At 42.1% G+C, this 27330-nt stretch overlaps 1 protein-coding gene across 1 annotated transcript; it reads left to right on the forward strand.

The window, feature by feature from the left end:
* znf512b (zinc finger protein 512B) lies at window positions 1-25562 on the forward strand. Its single transcript, XM_080468864.1, has 16 exons — window positions 1-131; window positions 2774-2908; window positions 13548-13627; window positions 14186-14361; window positions 14443-14705; window positions 14786-14857; window positions 16143-16268; window positions 16889-17016; window positions 17842-17934; window positions 20716-20814; window positions 21467-21625; window positions 21703-22041; window positions 22792-22893; window positions 23201-23263; window positions 23819-23917; window positions 24141-25562. The coding sequence occupies exons 2-16, from the start codon at window positions 2776-2778 to the stop codon at window positions 24465-24467; spliced, it is 2259 nt and encodes a 752-aa protein (XP_080324990.1). The 5' UTR covers window positions 1-131; window positions 2774-2775; the 3' UTR covers window positions 24468-25562.
* Window positions 25563-27330: the final 1768 nt, after the last annotated feature.

Consider the following 27330-nt stretch of genomic DNA (forward strand, 5'->3'; position numbering starts at 1 on the left):
GTGAACTGTCATGTAACCACGTCAGACGGATACAAAACGCCCACTTTTGGTGCCTGTCTCCTGACCCCACCAGCGGCGCCCACCCTGCCTCCGTCACGTGGGTGACCCGGGGTGACTGTCTGACCCTTCAGGTAGGTGTGGCCATGAGGTTCTCGCGCTTCACCTTGGAGTTGACGGACGGCGTGGCACGTGGCCACGTGCTTTTGTTCGTCTGTCAACAGATTGTGTCACCAGGATCTGTTGTGTCTGCTCATAAAGTTACTGCTTCCCTTTACTTCCACACTTCATCTCTCATGCCCGCTTGCGATTGTCTGCTAAAGTGCTTTAGTAGTTCTCACTTTTCCTTCCTGTGCGGAGTTTGCATGTTCTCCCCGGCTTGACGGTTACCTCTCTGCAGACCTGACCTGGATGTCCACAGTCCAGACCCTTCACAGCTGGATACAAGAGTAGAGATCCACAGATGGATCATCGCCGAAGTTGAAAATTCGAGTTATTACACTCTTTATCAGCCTTTTTCCTGCTTGTGAGAGAAACTAATTCGTCCACGAGTGACTACTCGCACTCACTCATGTTCTGAGCAGAGATAAAGACTAAGAAAGAGTACAGTTTGCCTTGTGCTTTTAATGCCTCATACTCCTTTCTTTTGGCTCGTAAGCTCACGGTTATTCTCACACGGGCTTCACTTCAAAGTTCAGCATCAACAAACCAGCTTTAGTTTTCCTTGTTATCAGATCAGAAAAAAAGGTCAGCGAGTTGAAGAGAGCCCTCAGTTTTCTCCTATTTCTGTAATTCCACGTGTTTATTTTAAATCTGTGACTCATTAAGTGTGTGGGCTGCCTGATGTTTTTTTTTTTTTTTTTTTTTTAATTTTGAGAATCTTAATGATGATGCGACATAATGCTATCCGTCTTCTGTAACTCATGGACCCTGGAGCTGATCCCAGGTGGCTGCAGGTGAAGGCGGATCACAGCCCGGTCCACCACAGGCCAGACACTCACATTCACGTGCATGTTTAGAGTCACAGATTAACCTAAAAAAAAAAGGAATAAAAATCATGTTTCTGGATTGTGGGGGGAAACTAAAATGTGAACAGAAAGTTTGTTTGTTCGTTGCATTTTATTTCGAACATAGATCAAATAATAAGTACAGTGGATACATAGAACATGTTCAAAAAGGAGTAGGAAGAAGTTTAAGCTTAATTAATCCGACCACTTCTCCAGTCAACCTATTTGCATCCTGTGTTTTTTGGTTTTGTTTGTTTTGATTTTATTAATATACTCACAACTGCAGACAAACAAAAAAAAAGCAAGTAAGTCAGTAAACAGGTAAATAAACAGGTTGTAACAATCAAAACACAGAGTGCATATTCCTCCCTTCCTCTCGGTACTTGGCGAACATCTGCTTGTACGGCTGTTTGAACTGCTTCATGGTTTTCCAAGTTCTCCAGTTCTGGACTCAAACCGGAGATCTTCTTGCTGTGAGGCAATAGTGCTAACCACTGCAACACCATACAGTCATAGTAAAGTATTTTATTAAAGCCAACACTTTTGAGTTTTTAATTGTGAAATTATTCAAACGATCAAAGTGTAACAGTGATGACAGTTGAAGTTTGATGTTTCAATTTTAAAGCTCATAACGGGGTTATAATTGTGCTGTTTACTTCCTCTGGATCCGATTGACGGCCCTGGTTTGAATGTGGGGACAGATCCAGAGACCGCTCGCTGGAGTTAGAATTGAATAAAATAATAAAAACAAAAAAATTAATCTGTCATTGGCGCCTTCCTTTAGCAGTTACACTTTCCATGTTTAGTCCCACCATGCCTCCGTCGAAGCTCTGTCTCCATGTTCTTCCTGTGTGTGTTTCGGTACTTCCATCTTTCTCCCACGGGCTTGTTCGGTTCATCGAAACTCTCAACAACGACTTTTCACTTGGAACATGTCATGTCTTTTAAAGGTAAATTCATCAAGACTTCCTGATAAACTGCTAAGCACAATACTCCAGTGACAGATGAGCTATCATTGTGGTGTTCAGCGTTGTAAATGGACACCGAGCGGCCCCCACCGAGCGACCCTTTGTGTGCATTTGTAATTCATTAGGAGGGTGACGTGAATGTGTGCTAAGAGAAAGCACGTTGGATTGCAATCAGCACCACTTAGCATAATTAGCGATTGTCAGCCTCCATTCATTAGACCGTCCCATGCTGATGTGGAATGAGGTTAAACCCTCGCTCCACATCAGCATGGGACGGCACATGGAGCCTGGATTTGACATACACCGACGATGAACCGTTACTTCGTTATGTAATCGATCCAGACGTCAACAAATTTATGAGCGGGAAACTTTTCTGTTGATTGTTTGATCTGATAACGAAATCCATCATTGGATTTCACAGTGTTGAAGCTCAGGACAGAAAAAAGAGCTTTGTCTCTTCCGTCTGTCTTTGACTCACCTTTTGTCTAATGGGAAGAGCATGAAGTTAGTGTGCAAGTGAGAATATTGATTTTGAAATGAAACATGGAAGGCCGTGAGCCTATTAACCCCGATTGATGATGTGTGTGTGTGTGTGTGTGCCTCCACCTGGGATAACCTTCAGTCCAATATCACCAGTGGCCGACCTGAAGAAACTGGATGATAGAAGAAGACTGTCCATATAGGGAACTTCCTTGTGTTTCCACAAGCAATAGAACTGGGTTAATTAACAGCAGCAAGCTGATATTGCCCTCAGCTATCTGTTGCTCCTGTGTTTTTATACCCTCTCATCTTCTATTGCAGGCATGGAGAACCCAAGTGGCCCCAGGTTTGGGAAGCTGTCCTCATCAGGGCTGCCAAGGGGTCGAACCCCGAAGCATGGACATCCCCAGGAGCTCATGCGAACCCTGCCAGGTCCCGAAAACAACAACAGACACAGTGAGTGACGCACAGCTGCACTTTAAAAAAAAAAAGAGGAAACGCTTCTTGAAAAATGGCGTTTGACTATTGACACCATAAACTAATTTGAGGAGGAACTCCATGTGGTGATGCAATGTGAAGAACTGAGACTGTTTGCACCCAATATGACACACTAAGACTGTTTGCCTTTGTATTTCCGCACATTTGTCGTCTTATTCCACGGGCTTTGCATTATTGGCTGGAGTTTTGTTATTCTGAGCTCGCTGCTCAGAACTTCAGTGTTGTTTATCAAAGAATTTGATTAGCATGCCATAGCTGGAAGGGGCCTACGCAGCTTTTCTGAATGGATTATATTTTATTAAGAATCAATGGTCCCAGCCAGCCTCAGTGTAATTCTACCCTTCTCGCTACAGGAGGACCTGGAAACTACAACGTTTTTCCTTAGACTGCCTTACAGTGAGAAAACCAAACAAACACTCATTGCCAAGCATTGACATGAGTGAAACCCCAAGCCATCTGGATGGAGATGGAAGGTTTTGGAAAGAGAGAGCCAGGCTGGGGAATTATTTTTCAATCCAATAACCAACAGATCATCAGGACTTTGTTAATAGCGTCAGGCAGGCTTGGAAAACTGGGGCTCTTCTAATGTGACCCAGTTGTTTTGGTTGCTACAAAATAGCCCCTGACTGGCAGACGCAGCCACACTAAACAAGGTGCTTCAGGTGGCTTTTCTCTTCGCCCCGTAGGTTGGGTTTGTTTGCCCGTGTGGCAGCATGCACTGCATGACGCGGACATTAAGACGTTGGGTCTCATTCTGCAAGACAGAACAGAGTGTTAGGAAAATGCCACTGCTCATTAAAGGATCTGCATCTGCTGTATTTTCCATCACTATGCGACGTTGTCCAACTTTTCTCTCCATGCTGCCAGCTGCAGAGTCCTTTTTACTCCTGAAGAATTTATTGTGGCTGAAGACAGTTGTTCTGTTTGAGTTTTATAGATTTTTCTTAGACTTTATTACTCAATAAACAGGAGGAGTTTATAAATCAATCGGGGGCACGTCGGCGGAGAAACTGGGCTCTGATCGTTCTGAGGCTGACAACTAGAACCGAGAGAAACACTTGGCTTTGCTTCACTAATGAGAATCTGCAGTGATCGTGAGCTCCAGTTCACTGTGTGTTAAAGTAATACCGTCATGGGTGATGGATTGGTGCTGGGTTTTTTGGGGACTTTTTTTTTCTAGGTAACTGAACACTGGACTGTTTCATTTTCTCTTTCCACACAGTTCTGACTCATTAACGTAGCTTCTTCTCTTCTCAGGGTCAGTAATTTTACTCGTGTCACTGATACTGTAAATCTGTGTTTCTCAACTGTCTGCTTTAAAAGACACCTGGAACAATAAAAAATAAAAAAAACACAAAAAACCCGGAACATTTTCGTCTGTTAACTCAGACTTACAGCAACTATTAACTAGGGGTTGAGTTTTATGTGATTATGAGCTTTTCCTTGTTCGCGTGCAGCAAAAATTAGAGGAAACTACGGTGAATGTATTGTGACATTTAGAATTTAAAGCATTACATTGGATATTGAGTATTTTTCTATTCTCAATTGTAAAAAAAAGAAAAAGAAAAGTGGATTATAGTTGGTTCCTTATTGATCCCACAATTAGCCGGGTGGTGTAGGATTCCCTCTGATGTAGCTGAGCTTAAAGCAAAAACATATTCATTGACTAACTCCTCTTTGTAGCTCGGTCAGTAAAAAATATCCACAGCTTTGTCGGAACACTTTTCATACAAAAGATCTTCTGAATTACTCAGCAGCGTTCTGGTGATGATGGAGAGACATCCTCATTTATTCAACGTGGAGTATGAACCTCAGTTTGGGGAAGTAAACAATATAATATCTGAGGTTCCTCATTTGGGATTTTTAAAACTCCCCATTCTTGGATTTCATGAGTTGGTGACTTTAGATTTCTTATTTCTTTGTGAATTCCTGGTCTGGACTGCTGCGTGGAAACTTTGTATAAAGTAAGAATGACTGTTGTTGTAGCTGCGGTTGGTTTTTACAATCTTCTTTCATGGTTTTATAGAAAAAAAAAGCTGAACCTTAAAATTGGGTTTGTGGGTCGTGTCGAGGCTGAGTTGTCTGTGTGCCAAACAGAAACCTCCTGTGCTCCGTCTCTCTCTGTGAGGTTTTCTTCTCCAGCATCTTGTTCGGCCATAGTTCTTATTTTTCCTAATGCCACTGGAATTAAAGATTTTGTGGGCCATCGTGGAGATTAGAATCCCACTAGTTTCCTCTACCAAAAGATCAAGTGATAGCAAAAGACAAGAGTTCCAGTTGGTTCAGCTTGATGACGTCTGTAGTAAAACACAAGTTTTATTGTTTTTGTAGCCAGACACAGTTGTTACAAATAAAAAAAACTAATGTCAAACTAAAATGTATCCTTTCATCAAGAATAATGTCTAGAAAATATAAAAATTTTATATAAATGCGATTAAAAAAATCATTGCAAGAGCAAAATTATTAACACAATAATATTGTAAAGTCTATATTTGACACAATGGAATAATTTCACTAACACCTTTGGGGTTTTTTTAATCACGTATTTAGCCCTGAACTGGCAATAATGTTGTTTTTTTTTCCTTGGGATATTCCAGGTCTATGTAAAGTTAATTAAGGGAATTGATTCTGCATAACTGTGAAAGTGATTGCTTGAATTATGTGAAAAGACTGCAAACTGCAGCACTGAAGTTCAGGCTGGGACTGATTGTTTTAGTTTTTGGCTCAGACACAATGAGCCGACAAGGTTGATGTTGTAAGTCAGTTAAAGAACCTTGCTGGATGTCAGGATCTGGTAACAACACGATCGCCATGTTTAGATTCTCTCAAAATTATGAAGTAAAGTTGAATGATTTTCATCTGCTGCTCTGATGAAGAGTGAAGGATTAGCAGGAATACCTGCCGCTGTAGTTTGATAACCCAGAATGCCATAGTTAATAACAATGTCTCCTGTGTTACAATAAACTAGGAACACAGAAGTATTACTTCACACTTTAGAGGTCCCATATTATACAGTTTTCAACAAATTCACATAGGAGGTCCAACAACATTGCATTCGGTGTATTGCCCCAAATCCAGCATTTTCCTTTATTTCAGCCACTCTAAAAGTCCCTCTAGTGAGCTCTACTGAGAACAGGCTGCTTGTGTGTCTGTACAATGAGCTGCGCTGAACCGAGTCCAGGACTATCCAATGTGAAAGTCCCTTGAGTGTAACTGTAATGGTTTTTCATATTATACTGAATTTATTCACTATATCAGTAATCTTTGTAAGTTTTTATCTACATGTGGGCAGGGCAAAGTGAGCATCGACTTCCAGAAGGAGTGGCAATTTCCCCACATGGCGTCATGAAGGGAACTTGTGAGGGAGATGACAGACTTTCTTGACTTTTTACTATGGGCTCTCAGGACACCTATTACTGTTAGAAAACCATTGTAAAGTTAGTTTTGCATAATATGGGACCTTTAAGACCCCAAAACAACGGGTGCGTTATTTAATGAATATTGAAATATAATTTCATTAAATGCCACAATGTAATTTGATTTTGAGGATATGAGCAAAAAGAAACAAAGAGTGAAAGATTCAAACATACTTGATATGACTGAAACTGTTCAGATTTTTTACCAGAATGAATCCAAGTCTAAATGAGAGAAATCTGGCTGTGTATAACTATCCATTGTTCCCGACCTGAGCTCGGAATCCATTGTACCTGTAGAGCTGTGTATAAGCGGAGGTACATCAGTATGATGAGAGATTAATGAAGGACGAGCTGTATGCCTGTGTGTGAATAACAACATACCAGTTTGACCTGTTTGTTTTTGTTTGTTTGTGTGTGTGTGTGTGTGTGTGTGTGTGTGTGTGTGTGTGTGTGTGTGTGTGTGTGTGTGTGTGTGTGTGTGTGTGTGTGTGTGTCAGATGACAGTCCTCTGCCCTGACAGCAGGACCTTCATTACAGGCCCACAGTCGCCATCTGCTGACCCTCATATCTGCCTCGGCCTCATCAGTCTCTCACTTTTCCTCTTCATCCACTGCGTTCCCACTCTTTCTCTCACTCATTTGTTGTCCAATTTGTGGCACATAACTGTCATTTCTTTCCATTGTATCCTTGGTCAAACTGCTCATCTCATCCGAGCTCCTCTCATTATACAGGAATATCAGGAGCAGTGACTCGACCTCACTGTTTCTGCCACTTTCTATTCCATCCCCACAACCTCTCTCACCCTGTTCCCATCTGCTACCCCTGCTACCAATCGCCACTCTTCTCACGTCTCATGTTTCTTATATTTTCCAGCGTTCCCCCCTGTTAATGCTTTCAGTATATTAAATTGGTGGAATACCGAAAGATAAAATCAATAAAGAGCTATAGATTGGAGAATGTTTGTTTTGGGCTGAAATTGAATTCTGGTGCTTTTCTCAGGCTGATGCTGCATCTCGCTTTGAGGGGACTCCTTAGTCATTTTTGTCACACCTTTATTTGGCAGGCCTGAGGATGGCAGAAGAAAAGGAATAGAGAAAAATAGGAGAGGAGCGAGATTGAGTTGGTGAGTCATTGTCCATAAGGAGGGCAGTGCAAACAGTCTGGGGCAGGCATTGTCTGTCTGGCTATACAGCACTGTATTGTATACCATGCTGCATAAAACATGCGGTTTTCACGTGTGCTCGTACTGTATATGCAGTGGAGCAATCGCAAACTTCACCACGACTCATGAATCACCCTTGAAAACTGATTCATTCTCTTTGCTCAGCATCGTCCCCAAGGACCCCACTGGTCACACGTGGGGCCAGTCATGCAGAGCTGTTGTGATTGCACGTCACTGAACACATTGTTGGCCGTAGGCCAAATGGGCATCAGGCAATACATTAGGTTTCCAATAAAATAAAGCACGCCGTTGATGTGGAAGGCTGTAAAATCAATACAGGTTTGAAGAAGCTGTCAAGGTACCGTGAGTCACCAGATTATGTAGCAGGAACCTCTTGCATGAGGCTTTTCCTTTTGATTTGGCAGCTTTACGTGCGGTACAGCAGTGGTAGTAAACTGATGAGAAACTGCAGGGAAACTACTAAATTCATTTTAAAGATGCGTTAATCAAGGATTTGTCGGTCTAACTCTGTCACTAAGAGACAGGCTAAGATAAGTTGTGATCTAAGATGAGTGTAGCGATTCAAAGCTTTGGTGGCTCTAATGGGTATTTGTTGTGTTGTTGTCGTACTGTAGATGAATACAGCTACTCAGGATCAGTGACTAGGTTCATAAGGAGTAGCATAAGGAAAAATCAAACATAGCAGACCAATCAAGAACAAGATTAATGAGTTTCCGGCTTTGTTTATGTAAAACAAAACAAAAAAACAATAGTAGTCAAACGTATGAATGAGAAGAAAACACATCAACCATGTAAGTAATTCCCTTTTTTGGCTTTGGTTTAAAGTTTTAGTCCTAATATTAACATATATAGTAGCAATATATGCTGCTACTAAAAATAGCTTGAAAGAGAACATTATTTAAACTAGGGCTGCATGATTTTAGTGAACCATTGATATGCAATAATGTGGAGTTTTGTAGTAGTGATTTCAAAACTTTTTCTTCTTGAACCCAATTTTAACTGTGTTATTAAAATATTTGGATCAGGCACCTAGAAAAAAAGCACCTACTGTTCCCTCCAGCAGCATTTAAAAGAAAGGCAGCTGGTTGACTTTGTGGTTTTAGTAATTTTCCCCTTGATTTTCCTGTTTCCGATTATTTTTCTGATTGTTATATTCCACAATCCTGATTGAAACTGCATTTTTGCCTTGAATGTGTGATGAGCAAATTTGCTTTTCGGAAATAATAAAAAGTAAAGAGTAAATTTCCTTCATAGAAAGAAATGAAATATGAAATACTCATATTTTCCTCCCCTCAAGAGTTGAAACCAACTATGAGGCAATGATTTATTTTCTTTTTGACACTGACACCCTGAGGCTGGTGACTTCTGATTGGCTGTGTTACATCCATAACCATTAACGTTACCACATCAGACTACATTTTTTATGTTTCATTTAAATAGATAAAAAAATGTATATAGTCAAGCATGTATTGATCAACAAGTGTTTCTACTGTATGTAAGAGATTAGTTTACAGAGTAAAGCTGAAAAGGAGGGAAAGAGAGAGAGTGCAAGGAAAGGAAAAAAATGAGAGAGAGAGAGCAAGAGAGAGAGAGAGAGAGAGAGAGAGAGAGTGAGAGACTGTGAGAGTGTGGTTTTCTTTCAGTTATTCAGTGGCTGGGTAGTAGTGCTCACTGCTTTCTCTTACTGTCTGGACTCAGGCCTGACTGGGAGGGAATATGGGGACGTCTTCAAAAGGAGGTGTGTATGAGAATCAAGAGTGAGAAAGAGTGAGAGAGCGAGTGGCAGAGAGAAAATGAGAAAACCTGATGAGAGTAGAGAAAGCATGTGTGCGGGAGTCTTAGTGCTAATGAACAGAAAGCATGCAGAAAGGAAGGGAAGTGGACACTAAAGTCCAGGGGTGGTGTGAACACACACACACATTAAATACAGTGGGCTATTTGTGTGTTTGCTCAGCGCTCAGTTCAGGTGTTTTTGTTTCTCCCGTTATTGTCAGTTGAGATTGAGGAAGCAGTGATAATGTGGCGCTGTGGTGTAAAGTGCTGTTTGTGTTGGTGTGCTGTCTTTCTAAACGACACTATGGCTAAGACCTACTGTGCAGACTCAGACAAAGGCCTCAGTGTGAGCGTTCGTCAAGGAAAACAAATGACTGTTGTGTGTGTGTGTGTGTGCGTGCGTGCGTGTGTCTGTGTGTGTGTGTGTGTGTGTGTGTGTGTGTGTGTGTGTGTGTGTGTGTGTGTGTGTGTGTGTGTGTGTGTGTGTGTGTGTGTGTGTGTGTGTGTGTGTGTGTGTGTGTGTGTGTGTGTGTGTGTGTGTGTGTGTGCGAGTGTGCAAGTGTGCGAGTGAACCCTGCACTCAGGGAGAGCAGTTGCAGGCGTAGCTAGGGGAACTCAGAGGTTATTTGAGATCATTAGACAGCTGCCAGCACTCCTGGTACTGACTCTTCTCTTCTCTTCTCTTCTCTTCTCTTCTCTTCTCTTCTCTTCTCTTCTCTTCACTTCTCTCCTCTCCTCTCCTCTCCTCTCCTCTCCTCTCCTCTCCTCTCCTCTCCTCTCCTCTCCTCTCCTCTCCCCTCCTCTCCTCTCTGTTAACCATTGTGCAGCAACAGTTGCAGACAGCTGGGAGTGTGTCGCTCTCTGACATTAGCCGAACAGCTGTTTTATCCCCCTGGCCTGCGCCCGAGAGCTCAGCTTTAGATTTCGCACAATGGACCTGCTTTGTTTCATACCAAGACAATGGCTGTGATTGCTGGAATGTCAATGTGTTGCCACATCAACTCAGGCGCAAACGAGTGACAGATCTGCATCGTTTTAGTCGGTTTGCATGGTTAACCTCAAGGCGGAGAGCGTAACCTCAGCATATGTGCCGCCTTGTCCCGTGTGTGGTGTTTCCTGTTTGAATTGCAGTCTCCTGGATGTGGTTCTAATTGTTCTGCTCGCTGTAAAGAGGCCTCTGATAGTGGTAACTAAGACAAGTGGATCTTATTCCCATAGCAACAAGAGCATATCTTTCCCAAGAGCAAAATTCATTAATTATGCCTTTCTTTTACAAGACCTTTATTTTCTAAGACAGGAATTAGAATGCATGCTCAATTTCCTCCTCAGCACAAGAGCTACACCGCCGACTGCATCGCCTCTCCAGCTGCTACCCAGACGGCTAATAGAGAAATGCTCTGTCGCCTGGAGAATATTAATACACTCATATCCATGCACACGCTCACACACACTGTTAATGGTTTTGTGTACTTGTTTGTGCTTTTATGTGTGTGTTTACACCTCATGTCGTGAACTACTCCCAGACACAGCCAGCAACGCCGTGTTACTTCTTATTCGATCTCGTTCTGGCTTTTTTTCCCCCTCTGCCTTGTTATTGTGGGTCTGAAGTAAAAGATTGCATATGATCCGTCAGCGTATGTTTGTGTCTGTGCGTCTGAGTGGGAAACTAAAAGAAGAAAAATGAGGGGAGAAGCTGAAAGCTGATATAGTGTAATAAAACCTTTTCATTTCCCTGTGAAATGAGAAGAGGAGGTCATGGTTGGTTGGTTGTGCAGAATTTCTTATACACATTAACATCACTGATAAAGAGACATGGTTTTTTTTTTGTTTTGTTTTTTGTTTTTTTGCTTGCCAGCTTTGTATGAGTCAATTCATTTATCTGATGGAAACTAATCCAACCATTTTTCTAATCCTGGAAGGCACACAGGGTCCTCTCAGCCAGTTTGGTACCTACCACAAGTTGGACAACTGTGTGTGTGTGTGTGTGTGTGTGTGTGTGTGTGTGTGTGTGTGTGTGTGTGTGTGTGTGTGTGTGTGTACACGGAAATCAGCAGTGTCGTTGAGTCCAAAGAAAGTCAGTGCAAGACAACTGCTGCAACCTAGGAAAGACGCTTATTCCAACTTCAGGTAGTTTTTCTTTGATATTTTCCAAATCTGATCTGACTGAAACGGCTTCGGCGGCTTCTCCTGCCTGCTGCGATCCTGCTGCTCTTATCTGGTGTCTGCCAGATCAATGTTGGGAGTTTGGGGGCACATGTATATATACATATATCTTCCCAGAGAGCAGCATAAAAGCTACCTGCCGCACTGTCATTCAGCATTATGCCTGGTCAGAGTCGTCCGCCTCTGCAATTCTCCTCTCTCCCTCAACACCCTTGGCTGTCCTCTTCTTTCTTCGTCACCCCCCCCCCCCCCCCCCCCCCCCCCCGTCCCTCACGCACCCACTCCTCCTCTTCTGCGCTCGAGTGGCGGCGCGTGCAGGGGATGGAGTGCAGAGCTGATAGAGCAGAGCTTTTAATTGTAGCGGAAAAGAGAGCAGTAAGGAGGCCGTGGGAGCACACAGGAAGATTGGGAGAAGGGTGAGGGGAAGGGAAGTGAGAAAGCTCGACACGAGGTGAGAAGCAGCAGCATGAAAGATGGAAGGAGGAGAGCAGAGAGAGAGAGAGAGAGAGAGAGAGAGCTGAGGCGGTCAGTCTGCAGTCTGCTGTGTCAGAGGTTCACACAGGCACCAGAGATTTAGAGCTGATCTATTTGGCTCAACGTGCAGCCTTTGCCCACACGAATGCACACACTCACTCACGCACACAATTGTTACTATTAAACCTACTCACTGCTACTTTGTGTTTGTTCATACCTAAATGTGCGCAGCCACTTAAATGTGTAATTCATTCCTGCGAGAAGTATGCAATGTATTTACATCAAAACGGAAACTCCGTCGGTAACCTCTCAATGTGTCCACTCTTTCCTCATCCCACGTCTAACTCAGCTCTGGCCTCTGGTTATCTTTAACCAGCTCCCTCTGAAGTGTTTGTTCCGAACCGTGTCCGCAGGTCTCAGCACCTTCACGTCTGTCCCCTCGACCTCTTTTCCTTTTGTCAGTGCCACCGTGTCATAGTCTCCAGAAAGTCTAATAACGAGTGTGAAGACGTCAAACACGGCAGGACAAGGATTCAACAGCTATATAACCAGAATTGCACACTTGTTGGGTCAATCCTTAATTACAAGTTAAACTATAAAACAGCTTGTTACCACATTAGTGAATAGTCTCTGTGGTTTTACCTTGGAGCACTTTTCCCAAACAAAAATAAGAAGACAGAGCACAAACACATTTTCAAAATCTACGCTGCACATTGCAATGACTTGTAAACTCCTATAAAAGATAGCAGCTTAATAGACTCTCTCGTTTATAAAACTAATAATGAACAAAGACTGGAGATAAAACGTTGCAACTCGGTAATCGGTGTCTTCTGACTACGACAGGTTCAAGCTTGTGGTTGCTGCTTATGTGGCAGCTAATCTTATGTGACTTATGTTTTTATATTCAATGTATTAGTAATATGTGATAATGTTTCATTGTGCTCATTGTTTTTTTAAAATATATAATTGTCTTATATTTGAAATAAAAATAAAACATTCACATATTCAGTATCACTAATCAGCAGGCCTTTGTGATATTTCACGTTTTAATTTTTAATTCGTCTGTCCATGTGTAGTAGACAGAGGCCTTGGACCATCCATCCATCCATCCTTCTATCCATCCATCCATCCATCCATCCATCCATCCATCCATCCATCCATCCATCCATCCATCCATCAACTAATAATGTCTTATTCAGTCACCCTTTGTTGTCTGTGTTTTTGTGCATCAGCTCTTTCATAAAAATTAAATGTACTATATTTCCATATGAGGAGTAATAGTAACAGTTACACTGATAGAAGTTATTCTGCTCATCTCTGGGCTCATGGCACAACATCTGTGTTGGGATTTGCATAAGAAAAGTTACTGGTTATAAGTGAAAGCAGAAACATGATGGTGACAGTTTAGAAACAAGTGCTTGTGGTTAGTCTTGTGGAAACAGGAACGTTTTCAAAAGTACCAAGTCAAAGCTAAGAACTCTTTAGTTTTTGCTTTTTTACAAACGAAAACCTCCAGATTTAGGGTCTGTTCTTAAAACAGAATCAGAAGAGTCTATTTCTGATTCAGATCTTTTTCTCCTCCTTCCAGGTCCAGTGTGTGATGAACCGGCAGAGGGCAAGAGGAAAGGCCGTCCTAAAGCAGAAATGCAGGAGCTCAGAAGCATCCCTGTGAGTTATCTTCTGTTAAAAGTGTGGGTGCTTGAAGTGGCCTTCATTAAGCAGACGACACAGCACTGAATAGCGATGTAGCTTACACATATTCAACTCTCTCTCCCTCACCCCTGAGCAGGCCCATATGATAGTACAATGGAAGGAAGAGTTTAAGCGCCGCTCCAGGGTTAAATGTCCGTGTTCAGGATGCTGGTTAGAGTTTCCCAGCATCTATGGAGTCAAGTACCACTATCAACGCTGCCAGGGGGTGAGTCACTAGCCTCGGCTGTTTTCTGTTATATGACTATCTCTACATTTATGCCTCAAAATAAACACGGCTCAGCATTATAGAACACCTTTCAAATAAGGTGTTCAGTTATAATATAATGCTCACACTATAATCATACAAACATTATAGACCATTCATAAGTAGTCACCTGTTTTGGTTTGGGTTTTTTTTTTTTCAAAATCCCGTGACTCGTCAACTGAAGGCTTTTAGTAAGCTACCCACTGTCATCTGATTGTGCGTAGGGAGAGAGATGACAGTAAATCCCCTCTCCTCATGTCTGTATTCAGGCCACCGTAGCTGAGAAGCTGAGTCATGGCTGTCCGTACTGTGAAGCAGTGTTTGCCACGAAGGTACGCCTGCAGAAGCACAAGAGGTGGAACCACGCAGACAGAGTGAACATGGAGCCCAAAGAAGAGCAGTTCAAGCTTCAAAAGGCTGCCATCAAGTCCAGCACCAAGAAAAGGTGACTGGGATTGAGATCTTAAACACCTATTTGTATTTATTTTATTCTAATACTGACTTCCAAAATGGTCTTCCCTGTCAGACCCATGGAGAACAGTCCCCCGTCGCCGGTGTTTTTCAAAGTGAAAAAGACCCACGAGGTGTCCACGCCCTCTCAGAATGGGGAGCTGGCCCACCATAAGAGTGAGAGGAAACAGCACAGCCACAGTCAGCCTTCACAGCAGATCCACCAGCCCGTCCAGCCTCAGTCCCAAAGCACATCGTCTGATGCAGGGGGGAGTGAAAGTGAGGGAGGAAGCCTCCCCCCTTCGTACCCCGACGAAGACCCGGAGCGAATGCGGCACAGTAAGATTATTGTCTATTATAAAAACGTGCTTCATTTTCTGATTATATGTCTGTGTTTGACCGTCTTCGTCTTGATGCAGGACGAAAACAGAAAACGCCCAAGAAATTTACTGGAGAACAGCCGTCCATATCTGGAACATTTGGATTAAAAGGTAAATTATAATTGAGATTCAACCAGGTTTTTTTATGAAAATTGGTTCATAACAACTTGTGACGTCATGCGTGTTTTATTGTAAAGTTCCAAAACATATCAAAATCATACATTATCGCTTAAAGATTTCTCTATGAAAGCTTTTAACCTGCTTTTACATGTTATAACACTACTGAGTGGTACCACACCACAAAAATGTGTCTAATGAACAAATACCTAACATTAATTAATACACTTAATTAAGCTCTCAGTTTATGTGCATTTTGCACATGATTTACTAAGATCAGTGCCATAGTAGGCGTCAGTAGCAAACAGGAGTATTCAGAGGAGTGATGTGGCATCTTTTTACACCCTGTTTTCACAAGAACTTTCACCTTCTGGTCAACATAGAGTGTATGGATGAAGCACTGAGCCCCCACAAGTTGAAAAATTAGGCGTTTGAAGTTATGAAATCAGAACGTCACAGCAAATAAATAAATCTGAATTTGTCAGGGAAAAAAACAGCCTACTGGATGACTGGTCACAAAGTCAACATTTAAGAAAATATCTTAGAATAAAGTGGCTGAGGAAATGTCATCTCTGTGTGTATGTTTATCACATCAAGTTTGATTTTTATTTATTGACTTAATTTTGTTAGATTGGAGGAAATGTGGTGATCAATGTTACAACGTGTGTGACGGGCTGGATAAAGGGCTAATAATGCAATAGAAAAATTGTCTTGGAAGGAAGTATACACCCAAGCTGGAAAAAATTGATATGAGACTGTCGGCTCACTTTATCACAATGTGTGGTGATTGGTTGTGTAAGTGACTGAATGCTCCCTGCTGCTGCTGATCAATGGGACTGGTCTTTTAACGGTGTTAATGTGGCTACTGGAGAGATGTTTCATATCTGGCTAAATGAATCAGTGACTCTCACACATGCACACACACACACACACTGCTCAGTGACTCATTTAACACTCGCAGGGCTGTAAACTACTTATCATGGTTTGTCAAACAATTCATCTGCAGTTTGCAGAACTCTCTGCCCACATTTTGCTCTATTTCAGTCTGACTGTCATTGATCTGGTGAAGCTCAAAACAGCTTCCTTTTTTGATTGTCAGCCTCCGTTTTTATTTTACAGCCAGTATCAGATTTCCCTTTTTAGACCCTAGTTCTTATTCAGCATTGTCCTACATCTGTCCTGTTCCTGTCTGCTTGGGCGTCTGGCTTTATCCCGAATACATTAAAAGAGAAGACATTGAGAAAAATATCACAGCGACTGTCTGCTCTGTAACCTGCAGGTATGAGTAAGGTCGAGGAGAAGCTGAAGGCCGGCCGTGTGAAGAGAACAGAGGGCAACGAGGAGCATCAGAGAAGACCTTCGTCGAGTCAGTCTTCCAAGAAAGAGCCGGCCACAACAAGCTCTGGTGGGCACCTCCACCACTCTCATTTATCCAACACATAGGTGACACAGTCTACCAAGGCATAAAAACAAAAATCTGACGGATCCATTTATCTTCGATACGGCTTCATTCATCTTGAGGTGTTGGAGACGATTTAAGATCAGACAGACAATCAGAGTCACCAGTTAACCTGAAACTCAATCCCACACATTGCAAGGGGAGAACATGCAAACTGCACAGAAAGACCTCTGAGCCTAATTTCGAAGCGGTAATATGCTGCCTCAACCAGAAGGATAGTCATCACACAAAAAACACAATTTAAAGAATTTCACCCTGGGATTAATAAAGTATTTTCTAATACTTCTTAAAAAAGCAATTATGAAGTGATTCACGACTAAATAAATGACAGTCAAGAGCAACAAGAACATTTTTAATTTAGTAGAACTATTTGGTTCTTTGTTTAATAATTCCTCTGAACAAAGGTTTGAATTCCACACATGTTCTCTCACCCAGTTCATTGTTTCTCCAACACAATTATAGAGTGAGTCTGTAAAACCAAAGCAGAAAGAGAAATGTTTCACTCATAAGGACATCGCCCTCTGACCGGTAAACTCACACCTTCCTGCGTCCTTCATGTCTCTCAGCTGTTGTTACTGACACTCAGTGGCAGCGAACCATCTCAGAGCGAGGCGAGGTGGTCTGTCCCACCTGCTCCATCGTCACCAGGAAAACAATCCACGGTCTGAAGAAACACATGGAGATTTGCCAGAAGGTGAGTGACTGAACACGCTGGGAACAAGTTCCCAGACCGATGTCTCTGTGCAGGCTTTCAGTCCTGGACTCTTGATGGAACATGTCACACTAAGGACACTTTTTCTGAAGTACAAAATCTATCAAGATATTGATTGGAAGGCAGTGGAAGTACCATCAGAGGGGGTCTCAGTACAGTCATCTCACCGGTTTCTGTGTAACTTCCTCCTTCATTGTATGAAAGCTAATGTCAACCTGCAATGGAGCGAAAAGGACACACTTTCCTACATTAGGCACAATTTCCTTGTTCAGATTAGTGTTCTGCTGGGAGTCGATCACTGGGGCTGAAGTGGGCAAAAAGGGAATGTGTGGACAGGGTATTGACCTTGGGAGATCTGGGTGGAGTGGTGCAGTTCCTGAAGCCCTCAGAGAGACGTATTCCTCCAGTCATTTTAAAGCTTCTTAGCCCAGTGGCCTGTGTGACTCTATTAAAGTGACAGTCCGCCGTTAAGCAGTGACACGATCACCACATTACGACTGGGTCACACACCATCAACACACTCCTGCCTCCAGATCAATACTGAAGCCAGGAGAAAAGTCGAACACAAAGAACGCTGTGTGTTAAATTGGCTTTTTCGGGTTTCTGAAGAGTCCTGATGTGTTCTTTTTTGTGTTTTATTTTCACCAGAATTGCACACTGTTAATAAATTCTATTAGATTAGAAATGAAATGTGGAGATGTTGATGGAGCCAATAAAGAGCAAAGCCAGCAAGAACGAGATGTTTGTTAGTTTCATTTTCACTGAGAAATGCTATTTGAGACTCTGTTTGGCCTTCCACCCTCACAGCTCCAGGATGCCCTGAAGTGCCAGCAGTGCCACAAACAGTTCAGGTCTAAAGCCGGCCTCAACTACCACACCATGGCTGAACACAGCAGCAAGGTACACCCGCACACCCTGGCACTCCTGACACGTTCTTCAATGCCTCCTCTGACTTTGTGTCTTGATGACTGATCGTTTCTTCTACCACACAGCTTGGTTTTCAAAACCTTTGGTGTTGACTAGAACCTTTATTTTGATTTCATGGCTGTAAATTTGTCAAAAATGCAATAAGCGAGTTCCTCTGTCATGTTTACGATGATTAAATCAACTTGTAATATCTGCAGTTCTTCAGTGTTACTGTTGTTGATGGTACTCAGAAGCTCAAGTGGAGATTCAGTAAAGATGGCAAGATGTAAACAGGGTTACAACACTGAAAATGTGTTTTAATCAAGCACCCAATTAAAAATCGTGAGGGCCGGCGGAGAAAAAGTCTCTCACCACAATAACAGCAGCGTCTCTGCTGAAGGTTTAGCTGATTTTCTCTTCGCTGGCATTGAGAACATGCAATCAGAAACAAGGACATTTTTTTTCAGTCATTGTAAAACACATTGAACGTTTCACAATCATCTAGTAGCATGAACTCCTCCCAGTATGTTTTGCCTGGCCTGGAACACAAGTGATACTCATATTCTAAAAAGCAAAGGCGCTAAATCGATTGTGTATGTTCGCTGGTGCATCTGTCAGACGGGATCCTGAGTGTGTTGTTTTAATACAGTAGATCAACTTCCACATGCGCATGCCTGCAATACCATTTTAACTTTTAGTGCATCAGGCCCTTTGTAAAGAAAACCCGCATGGACTGCTGCTGGTGGCCTGATAAGAAAGAAACTGATTGAGTATGTGTTTCCATGGATCCGCGCACATAAAATAAATTGCTATATACAGTCTACAAACGCCTCTCTGTGCTCGGGTATCTCAGCTGTGAGCGTTTCTCCAGAAGCCTGATGTAGGGTCTCTGTAGAGCATGATACGTTTGAAGTGGTGTTCCTGAAGTGCTCGCGTTTCTTTGTGCAGCTGTCTTAACTCTTGACAGTCGAGGGCTTCATTAAGATATTATCGTGATACACCAACGGTACTGCTATGAAGTTAGCTGAATTATTAAAGGTCGCCTGTTTCAAATGGGATCATGAAAGTTTAATAGACGCACAGGCGTCCTCGTAACACGTAACATGTGCATTTCTGTTTTCGTATGAGCACACGTGCTCACATTATGACACATGTGAAAGGCAGGGAATGTGTAGTCGTGGGCCCTAAAGGAACAGAGGCTAGAGAAGTGTGTCTGTAGGTTGCCAGGTTTGAATCCCCCTTGTTAACGGATGCGGATTGCTTGCACAGGACCTTTGACCCCCCAACAGCTCCCTGGCAGCCCACTGCTTCCAGTGTGTGTCGTCGTCAGTAGCCAGTAACAATAATAGCTCATGGTGTTCTCAACCAAAGATTACTGCATGTGCGTTGTAAGAGATGTGAGGCTTGGTGATGAACAGTGTATGAATTACATTTAACACACTCAGCAGTTTGAGGAGCTTCTGAACATTTTCTAAAAACTATTTTTTTAATTAGATAGTTTGACTGGTTTGAGTTGTTTGTTTGTTAGTTTGTTTTTTCAGAAAAAAACCTTTTTATTCATAGACCAGGAAGACACATACTGTACCTTGTGCACACTCTAGCCCTGTTGAGATAGAGATATTGATTTTATTTTACACTAAATTGTCTTTTCTATATCAAGTTCATATGTTTAACAGTATATTGTAGGTTCTTTAATTATTGTTGCGGATGGTATATACTGCTTTATTGTGTTTGCGATGATGTTGGAAGGCAGTGAAGCCTGAGTCAGAAAAATACTTTAGCCTCTGTGTTTGTAGAGAATCTTTTTAAAAGTAGCCCCATTAACTTTTATCAAGAAAATGTGTTGTGTGTCTTTAGGTCGACATGTTTTCGTCGTGTAAGTGTATTTTTTGTTGTTCTTGTTGTATTGTATTCTTGTTGACACGTGTTTTCATTTAATTTAGTGTCAGTCATGTAATTTTATGAAAGACTGTGTTAAGTTTTCGGGTTTCATCGTAGTTTTTGTTGCCACATAATTGATTTTGCCGCACCTGAAACAAATTGTGCATTATTCTCCTGTAAGCAGTGCTGCTGTGAAGTCGGCTGTGGTCACATGACCGTGGGTAACGGACGTACGGGTCACCTACTGAGGTCCACGTGGATGGTTCTGCTGTGATGGTGCAGTCTGAGTCACACGCTCTCTCCTGCACTCGTTCTGTTGTTTGATCAAGGCATTAAGAACACGTGGTGATGGCGTTTCATTGGTTTTCTCTCTTTTCCTTCCACTGGATATCAGAGGCTGTGCCGGTGTCTGTTCTCTCGCCTGCGGGCTTTTGCGAGTGCTTGATGTACTCCAGTGGCGTGTCCTCTGCTTTTTTTTTTTTACCTTCACAGGAAGCTACAGTAAGGGTTGTGTGCCAGTCATCTCTATGTGTTAACACATGAGAAAACATGGAAGTTTTGTTCCACTGGGACCCCTTAGCAAATCCAGACTCCCTCTCGTCCCCCTGCTTCTCTTTCTTCTCGCTGGCAGCCCGGCCATCTGTTGTTCTGGTCTTGGCTGGGGTTGGGCACCAGCTAGCACCGAGTGAAAACACGAGTCTGACAGAAACATGCCTTGAGTAGCAGCCTCACCATGAAACCATTTAATGATCCTGGCTCAGTGTGAACACCAGAGATGAAAAACAAATTTCTTTTGCGGGTTGATTTTTTTTATTAAATTTTGTTTTTGTCATGAGGGAGTGGGAGGTGTTGTGGTGGCGCACGCTCATGCGACGGTGTGTTTGTTCATGTCAGCCCTCAGGGAGCGAAGGCCAGGCGGGCAGTGAGCACGAGGAGAGGGAAAGGCTGCGCAGAGTGCTCAAACAGATGGGACGAATCAAGTGTCCCAGTGAGGTATGCACCTCTTCATTATTCCGCACCTCCTTTCCTCTTTTGCATTCTCATTTTATACTTTCTGTGTGCCTCATTTTCATTTGTCTCAACTCCTCTGTCTTACTCTCTCTCTCGCTCTCCAATTTTTCCTTTATGCCTCATTCTTGACACGATGCCCAAAACTACATCAACACCGTGCTCCCCATTACTCACACTGGAGAGAGAGAGAGAGAGAGAGAGAGAGAGAGAGCTGTGAAAAATAGACTCTCGACAGTTGCTTGTCTTCACACTGAAAAATGAGCATCCTCTTCCCATTTTTCCTGTGTTTTTTAACATTATGCGGAAAATATTAGCCAAATACAACCGAAGTGTTCCATTAAAGCAGCTTCTTGTTCCACTTACCCAGTTTCCTGCTTAATGTGCGTTTTCATTCTGTCTCATTTCTGTCACTGGTGTCACATGACCGCACAAACATTTCCTTGTACACCCACACACACACACACACACACACACACACACACACACACACACACACACACACACGCACACACACGCGCACACACACACACAGGGGTGTTCAGCCCACTTTTCCAGTCTGGTGGGCTTCCAGTATCACCAGCAGCGTTGTGGAGGAGAGTTGTCTGACGATGAGAAGCCTCTGTTTCTGTGCCAGCACTGTGGGAAAAACTACCGCTCCAAGGCGGGCAGAGACTACCATGTACGTACCGAACACTCCCTCAACATCCCCACCACCCCCACCACCACAGCAGCAGCCCCAAACAACAACAAGGACAATATCACTGACACCAACAACAACACTGGCAAGGAGAGGGTAAGATGATCTCAGAGAGCAATTACATTGGAGGTTTTAGTGTTTCCACTCATATCGGTATCTGACTGCTCCGATAGGTGGCTTCTGAGGAGTCTCTATCAGGAGGCAGGAAGGAGCAAAGCCAGCCTGAGAGGAGAGACTGGCAGGAGAAAGCACTGAGCAGCCAGCTGAAGGAGAAGGCCAGAGAAACGTGGGGAAATGACCGAGAAACTCGCGAGAGGGAGCGAGACAAAGCAAAGACATCACAGGTTCACAGCCAGGGGGAGGACTTTGAAAGGACCCCCAGTGGCAGGGTGAGGCGGCGGTCAGCTCAGGTGGCGGTGTTCCACCTGCAGGAGATAGCAGAGGACGAGCTGGCCAAAGACTGGGGCACCAAGCGCCGGATCAAGGACGACTTGGTGCCTGACAGCAAACGGGTGAGAACAGATTGGTCGCTTTGCAAACACATACACGCTGATAGCAGACATGTAAGAAAGACTGAACATAATATGAAAAACGCACCTATGTAGTCGTGTCATATAAAGGCACAGGTACCTAATCTGCAGACCTCACACATCAGAGGTGTCAAACATCAGGCCCGCGGTCCAAAACCGGCCTGCAAGAAGCTACAATCCGGCCAAACCACCAAGAAAATTGTAAAAGAAAAGATTGAATTTGTCAGAAAATTTCTTAAGAGTAGCGCACAAAACACTGAGACCCTGAGATCATTGCAGGCAAACTAGTATTAGCCTCAAAGCCATGCTTTCAGTGTGAGTTTGTAATAACATGCATAATGTTTTTTTTTTGTTTTGTTTTACTTTTTTCTGTATTTTGCACCAGAAGGTATGATTAAAAAGAACTTAATGTTGCAGTTGTAGTCATTTTTGCTAGTAATTGTTGGGTTTTTTGTAAGTATAGAACACCATGTACATGATGCACCAAAACAAATACAATTTTAACATTCAAATTTAAAGGTTATCATGACACTATTTTACCGGTCCGGCCCACTAAAGATGAAATTGAGCTGTATGTGGACCTTGAACTAAAACGTGTTTGACACCCCTGGATTATATAGTCACATAAAGTTATTGAAAATTAAGGGTAATATTTGCAGATCATGATGACACTTTCTCTTTGTTTCCACTGTGATAACATTGTGCTAATAAAACATGCTCTTTGTTGTGTAGTTAAACTACACTCGTCCGGGCCTCCCCAACTTCAGTCCAGAGCTACTGGAGGCCTGGAAGAACCAGGTCAAGGAGAAGGGCTTCATCTGCTGCACAAATGAAGTGAGAACATCAACATGATCCACTCTTGTATGATTTTGTGGATGTGAAATGATCAAAAATGTGCAACAAATGAGTGAATCTGACACATTTGCCAAGTTAGCTTATAACATCTGCCTTTTGTTTTTGGTTATTGAGTGTTTTTAACGGTACTGAGGGGCTCATTCAGAGGCAGTAGCTCGTAGGGGTGTCAGTATATCCAGATATTTGATATTTAAGTAATACAAGTTTATTCCAGTGCTTTTGTTTTCTGCCACTATTGACTTGAGTTCGCTTTCTTCACTGGCTGTATATTTCTGTTTGGTCCCAGAACTGTGAAGCTGTTTACTCCAGTGTTTCTGGACTTAAAGCCCACCTCGCCAACTGCAGCCAGGTACAAACCCACAGCCTTTTTCTGTGAAGGAGAAAACCATTAACAAAGGAAAACATTGACATGACTGAACCTGTGCGTGCGTGTGTGAGACTCGGAGTGAAAAAAAATCATTAAGTATTAAATTAACTCATTCGGTATGTTTATTGATAATAACAAGAAGAAGTAAGAATAATGTGCTTGTAGCATTTTGAGATTTTTTTAATGAAAAGTGCATTAGAAAATTATTATTATTATTTTTATTATTATAACGTGTATGAATCATTTGAAATTGAGTAGATTTTGGAATGAAGTGCTCTGATATGTCTTCTGCTTTTAAGATAAAATAAACATCAGTATACAGATATGAGCAGAAAAAAAGATTCTTCTTGATTAAAAACAGGGTTTAAGCATTCACAATAAATGTGAAAATCACAGTACTTCTACCTGATTAAGTTCAATTTTAAAACATATTCAAACCTATTCATCAACAACACCTTGAAAGCTCTCCTTTTTCTCACCACTGTATTTGTATGTTTACAAGTATGTACACAAGTTTTGTGTGTGTGTGTGATACAGAGTGGTGGTGAGCTGGGAAAGTACACCTGTCTCATCTGTCAGAAGGAGTTTAGCTCTGAAAGTGGTGTCAAGTACCATATTAGCAAGACACACTCACAGGTGAGCACACACACTTTGAAAAAAGATCTTCATTGTGTGCAGCGTTGCTGTTGATGTGGTCTCAGTTAAATTTCTCTCCATACAACAAGTTTTGAAAGATCTTAATTTAGTATAATATACTCTTATGTTTGTTTTTTTTTTCCTAAAAATGTTGGCAGTTTCCAATGATGTATACGGGAGTGATTATTTTGTGACTAAAGTTGTTGTTCCCTCCTCACTGTAGAACTGGTTCCGTGCAGCAGCCACTCAAGTGGTCTCCAGTAGCAAGAGCAAAGTGCCGGATAACATCGGGACCAAAGCCGAGGTGAGGAACGGCACCGCGGCCGGAAAGAAAAGAGGCCGCAAACCAAAAGAGCGCCTCCCTGCGGACGTGTCCCTCCAGACACAAACTGAAGCACTCACCACTAGTCAAACCTTAGCGCCTGCAGTGACCCCGTCCAGCCCAGCACAGTCCCCCACCCTGATCCCCGACCCCACGGACAGCGACGATTCAGGCCCAGACACACAGCCCACACGAAGCAAACCCAAGAGGCTGTCTTTGTTAGAGTAGCTCTGCTTTTTGTCCACCCAGGAGCCAGAGAGGATGCTGACTGGAAACGGAAGCGAAAAGAGACTTGGCACTCAGAAGAAAGCCAAATCAACCATTACGAAGTGAAACATCTAGTGCAGTCTCCTAATCTCGGTCTGGAAACACTCGAAGTAATCCGTACTGTTACAAACAATACTCACACCAGTAGTGTTTTGTTTCTTCATTCCACCTTTGTCTCCTCTCGAATGCATACAGTTTAGTTTCTCCACTCACCACAGGGGGTCAGTAGTAATCAGAGAGCAGAGCCCGACCTTTAAATGGATAGTTTTTTAAACAGGGGTAGTATTCCAAATGAATGGAGAGTCATTTTCTCTGACAAGTTTGTGTTGTGTTTAAGAGGTTTTACAAAGGATATTCTATTAGCATGGTGAAGTCATTTAATGATAACTAGTGTTGTCACATGTTTTTTTTTTCCACAGATATACTGTACTGTGTACATAAACAATATCTATAACTATATCTCTATATACTCAAAGCAATGATGCCACCGGTCATTTTTCAAGCCTGACACGTCCAGATGGATCACGAGCAGTCGGAGGTTTTTACAGTGTGTGCTGTTGTGCAATGTTGTTTTAAATCTTTGAATTCCTTCGTGCTTTCACATTTCTTTTTCTTATTTGTTTTCACATTTTCTCTGTAAGCAGATGCCATATAAGCTAAATCGTTGGTCAGTTGTTTATCATGTTTCAATCTTTTTCCTGCATCAGTCACTGACAGTGAAAGGTGTCTGCTTTGACAACCATAATTAATTGTTTGGAATTTTATTTCCACTGTTCTTTTACACTGAAGTCGATGAGGAGAATATTCCAGAAGTGATTAATGGATATTTCCCCCTGTACGGAATAAGTTAGGATTATGTGTAATGTGATGTGGTTTCCATAACTTGAAACGAAAAAGTTATTCGAAGTTCTAAAATGAGACAAAGCGAACTATTTGACTGAAGGAAGATTTTTTGCGTGAAGCTTGTTGCACCGTTTGCGGCACAATCAAATGATGTGACGCCATCACAACGGCGGCCACATTTTGGCTCCTGCTTAAAGCTTGAATGAAAGCTGAGGAATTAAAAAAAAATACTATCTTTTATAGAGAAGTTGAGGTTGATAAACTTTTAAATGATGGAAAAAAAATCTGCAAATGAAGATTGAAGATATAATAATGTTTATGAATTAATTCATGGGCGCTCAAAGTTATTGCCTTGCACTTTAACCCTTCCTGCTCCCCTCTTGTATTTTTGCACTTCAGGAGTATCTAACCTAACCTAGTGGCTGTCTGGTGCTGGAGTGGGAATGTTTTACTCTGATGAAACTCTAAATTCGTCTTTACATGGTTAACAGCCATGTAATTATGACTCAACGCTCAAAGCCATAACTGGTCTATTTGAAGCTGAAGGCTGCTCTGGCGCCTAATGTGAGATTAGCTTCGTATTTAAATTTAAGATATATATATATATATAAATATATATAAATATATAAAATAATGAATTGCTTTTAAGATCTAAAAGATCAGAGATTATTTTCACTGTAACGTGTTTAAAGTAGATAACTGGAACCCACAGTTAGAATACCAATTTGAGCAAATGAAAAGTTCACGATTTGCTTTATATTTGCATTATGTCCACAAAAATAGTGACTGAATTACATAATAGTTCTATTTTATATTCTATTGTATGAATTACTTAGATTACAATCTGATAGCTTTGGATAAAATTGTGAGGTGAGATGACTAGGGTGCTTTACTTACCACTCTACCTTAAGAACCAGACACAACTCACTAAAGTCCACAGAGCCATCCCACCAGCTCCTCCTTGCTGACACGTCCTCTGAATTTTGCACCAAAATGTCATTTAAATTCTCTATTACTAATCAACTGATGGAGCGTATTCAGGTGAGGACGATTATGCATGTGGGATGAACCTTTGTCTCCAGTCCAGGGTCATTTAATGGAGAGGATAATTTCGACGAGCACTGATTGGTCCTTGGACCTTTTCAAAATGAGTTGTCCAGACTTTGTGTGTGTGTGTGTGTGTGTGTGTGCGTGTGCGTGTGCGTGTGCGTGTGTGAATTAAACAGTTAGCACCTTTGTAATGACTGGATGTCAGAAATGGGAACACTTGTGTTGAGTGTTAGGCTGTGGCACAGAATCAGTTCATCAGCTGCTTGTTACTCGTTTCATTGATAACGTCACACTGACTGTGTTTACCTGACGAGCTTTGGTGTTGCAATATGATAGTTTAGCACTGCTTTTAACAGTGGGTATTTTATATTTTATCACGCCCTTTACTATCTGTCTTCCTACGATGTGGAGAACACATATCTATCCCGCAGTGTGAACTAACTGCAACATGTTTAGAGAGTACAGCAATACACCATATTTAGCTGATTTTGTTGGCTTGCTAATATTTTGATATTGACGTGTATTCTCAAAATTGTATGGCTTTTTTTTTTTTTTTCACTCCCCATCGTTTATTTGTTTGCTTTTTAAAATGCTTTATACATATTACGAAATCTAAACATGGACAAAAAAAACGGTTGAAAAGGTTTGTAGACGGCAGGAACATTGTAGGCCTTTGTGTTGGCATACACTCTTATTTTCCCCATTTTGATGCACATAAATTGAGCTTTTTCAGTACATGATGGCAAACACATTGAGAGAGTCCTCTGTTACTATCTACTCAATATGGGACAACAAGGCATATGTATGTGTGTTTGTTTCTGTATTTAGTGCACTTATTAAACCATGAAATAGGATTGAAATAGGAGTGTTGTTGGAGCTTTCTAGTAACCTGGATTGTGTGTGGCGTGACTTTTGTACCTGGGAAAACAGC

The sequence above is a fragment of the Lipophrys pholis genome (genome assembly GCF_963383615.2).
Source record: "Lipophrys pholis genome assembly, chromosome: 8".
Classification (NCBI taxonomy): domain Eukaryota; kingdom Metazoa; phylum Chordata; class Actinopteri; order Blenniiformes; family Blenniidae; genus Lipophrys; species Lipophrys pholis.

Coding starts and splice junctions, on each gene's coding strand:
- znf512b (XM_080468864.1), top strand. CDS start 2,776: ATGGAGAACCCAAGTGGCCCCAGGTTTGGGAAGCTGTCCTCATCAGGG. Junction 20,815..21,466: donor GAATCAAGTGTCCCAGTGAG/GTATGCACCTCT, acceptor TTTCTGTGCCAG/CACTGTGGGAAAAACTACCG. Junction 21,626..21,702: donor ACAACACTGGCAAGGAGAGG/GTAAGATGATCT, acceptor CTGCTCCGATAG/GTGGCTTCTGAGGAGTCTCT.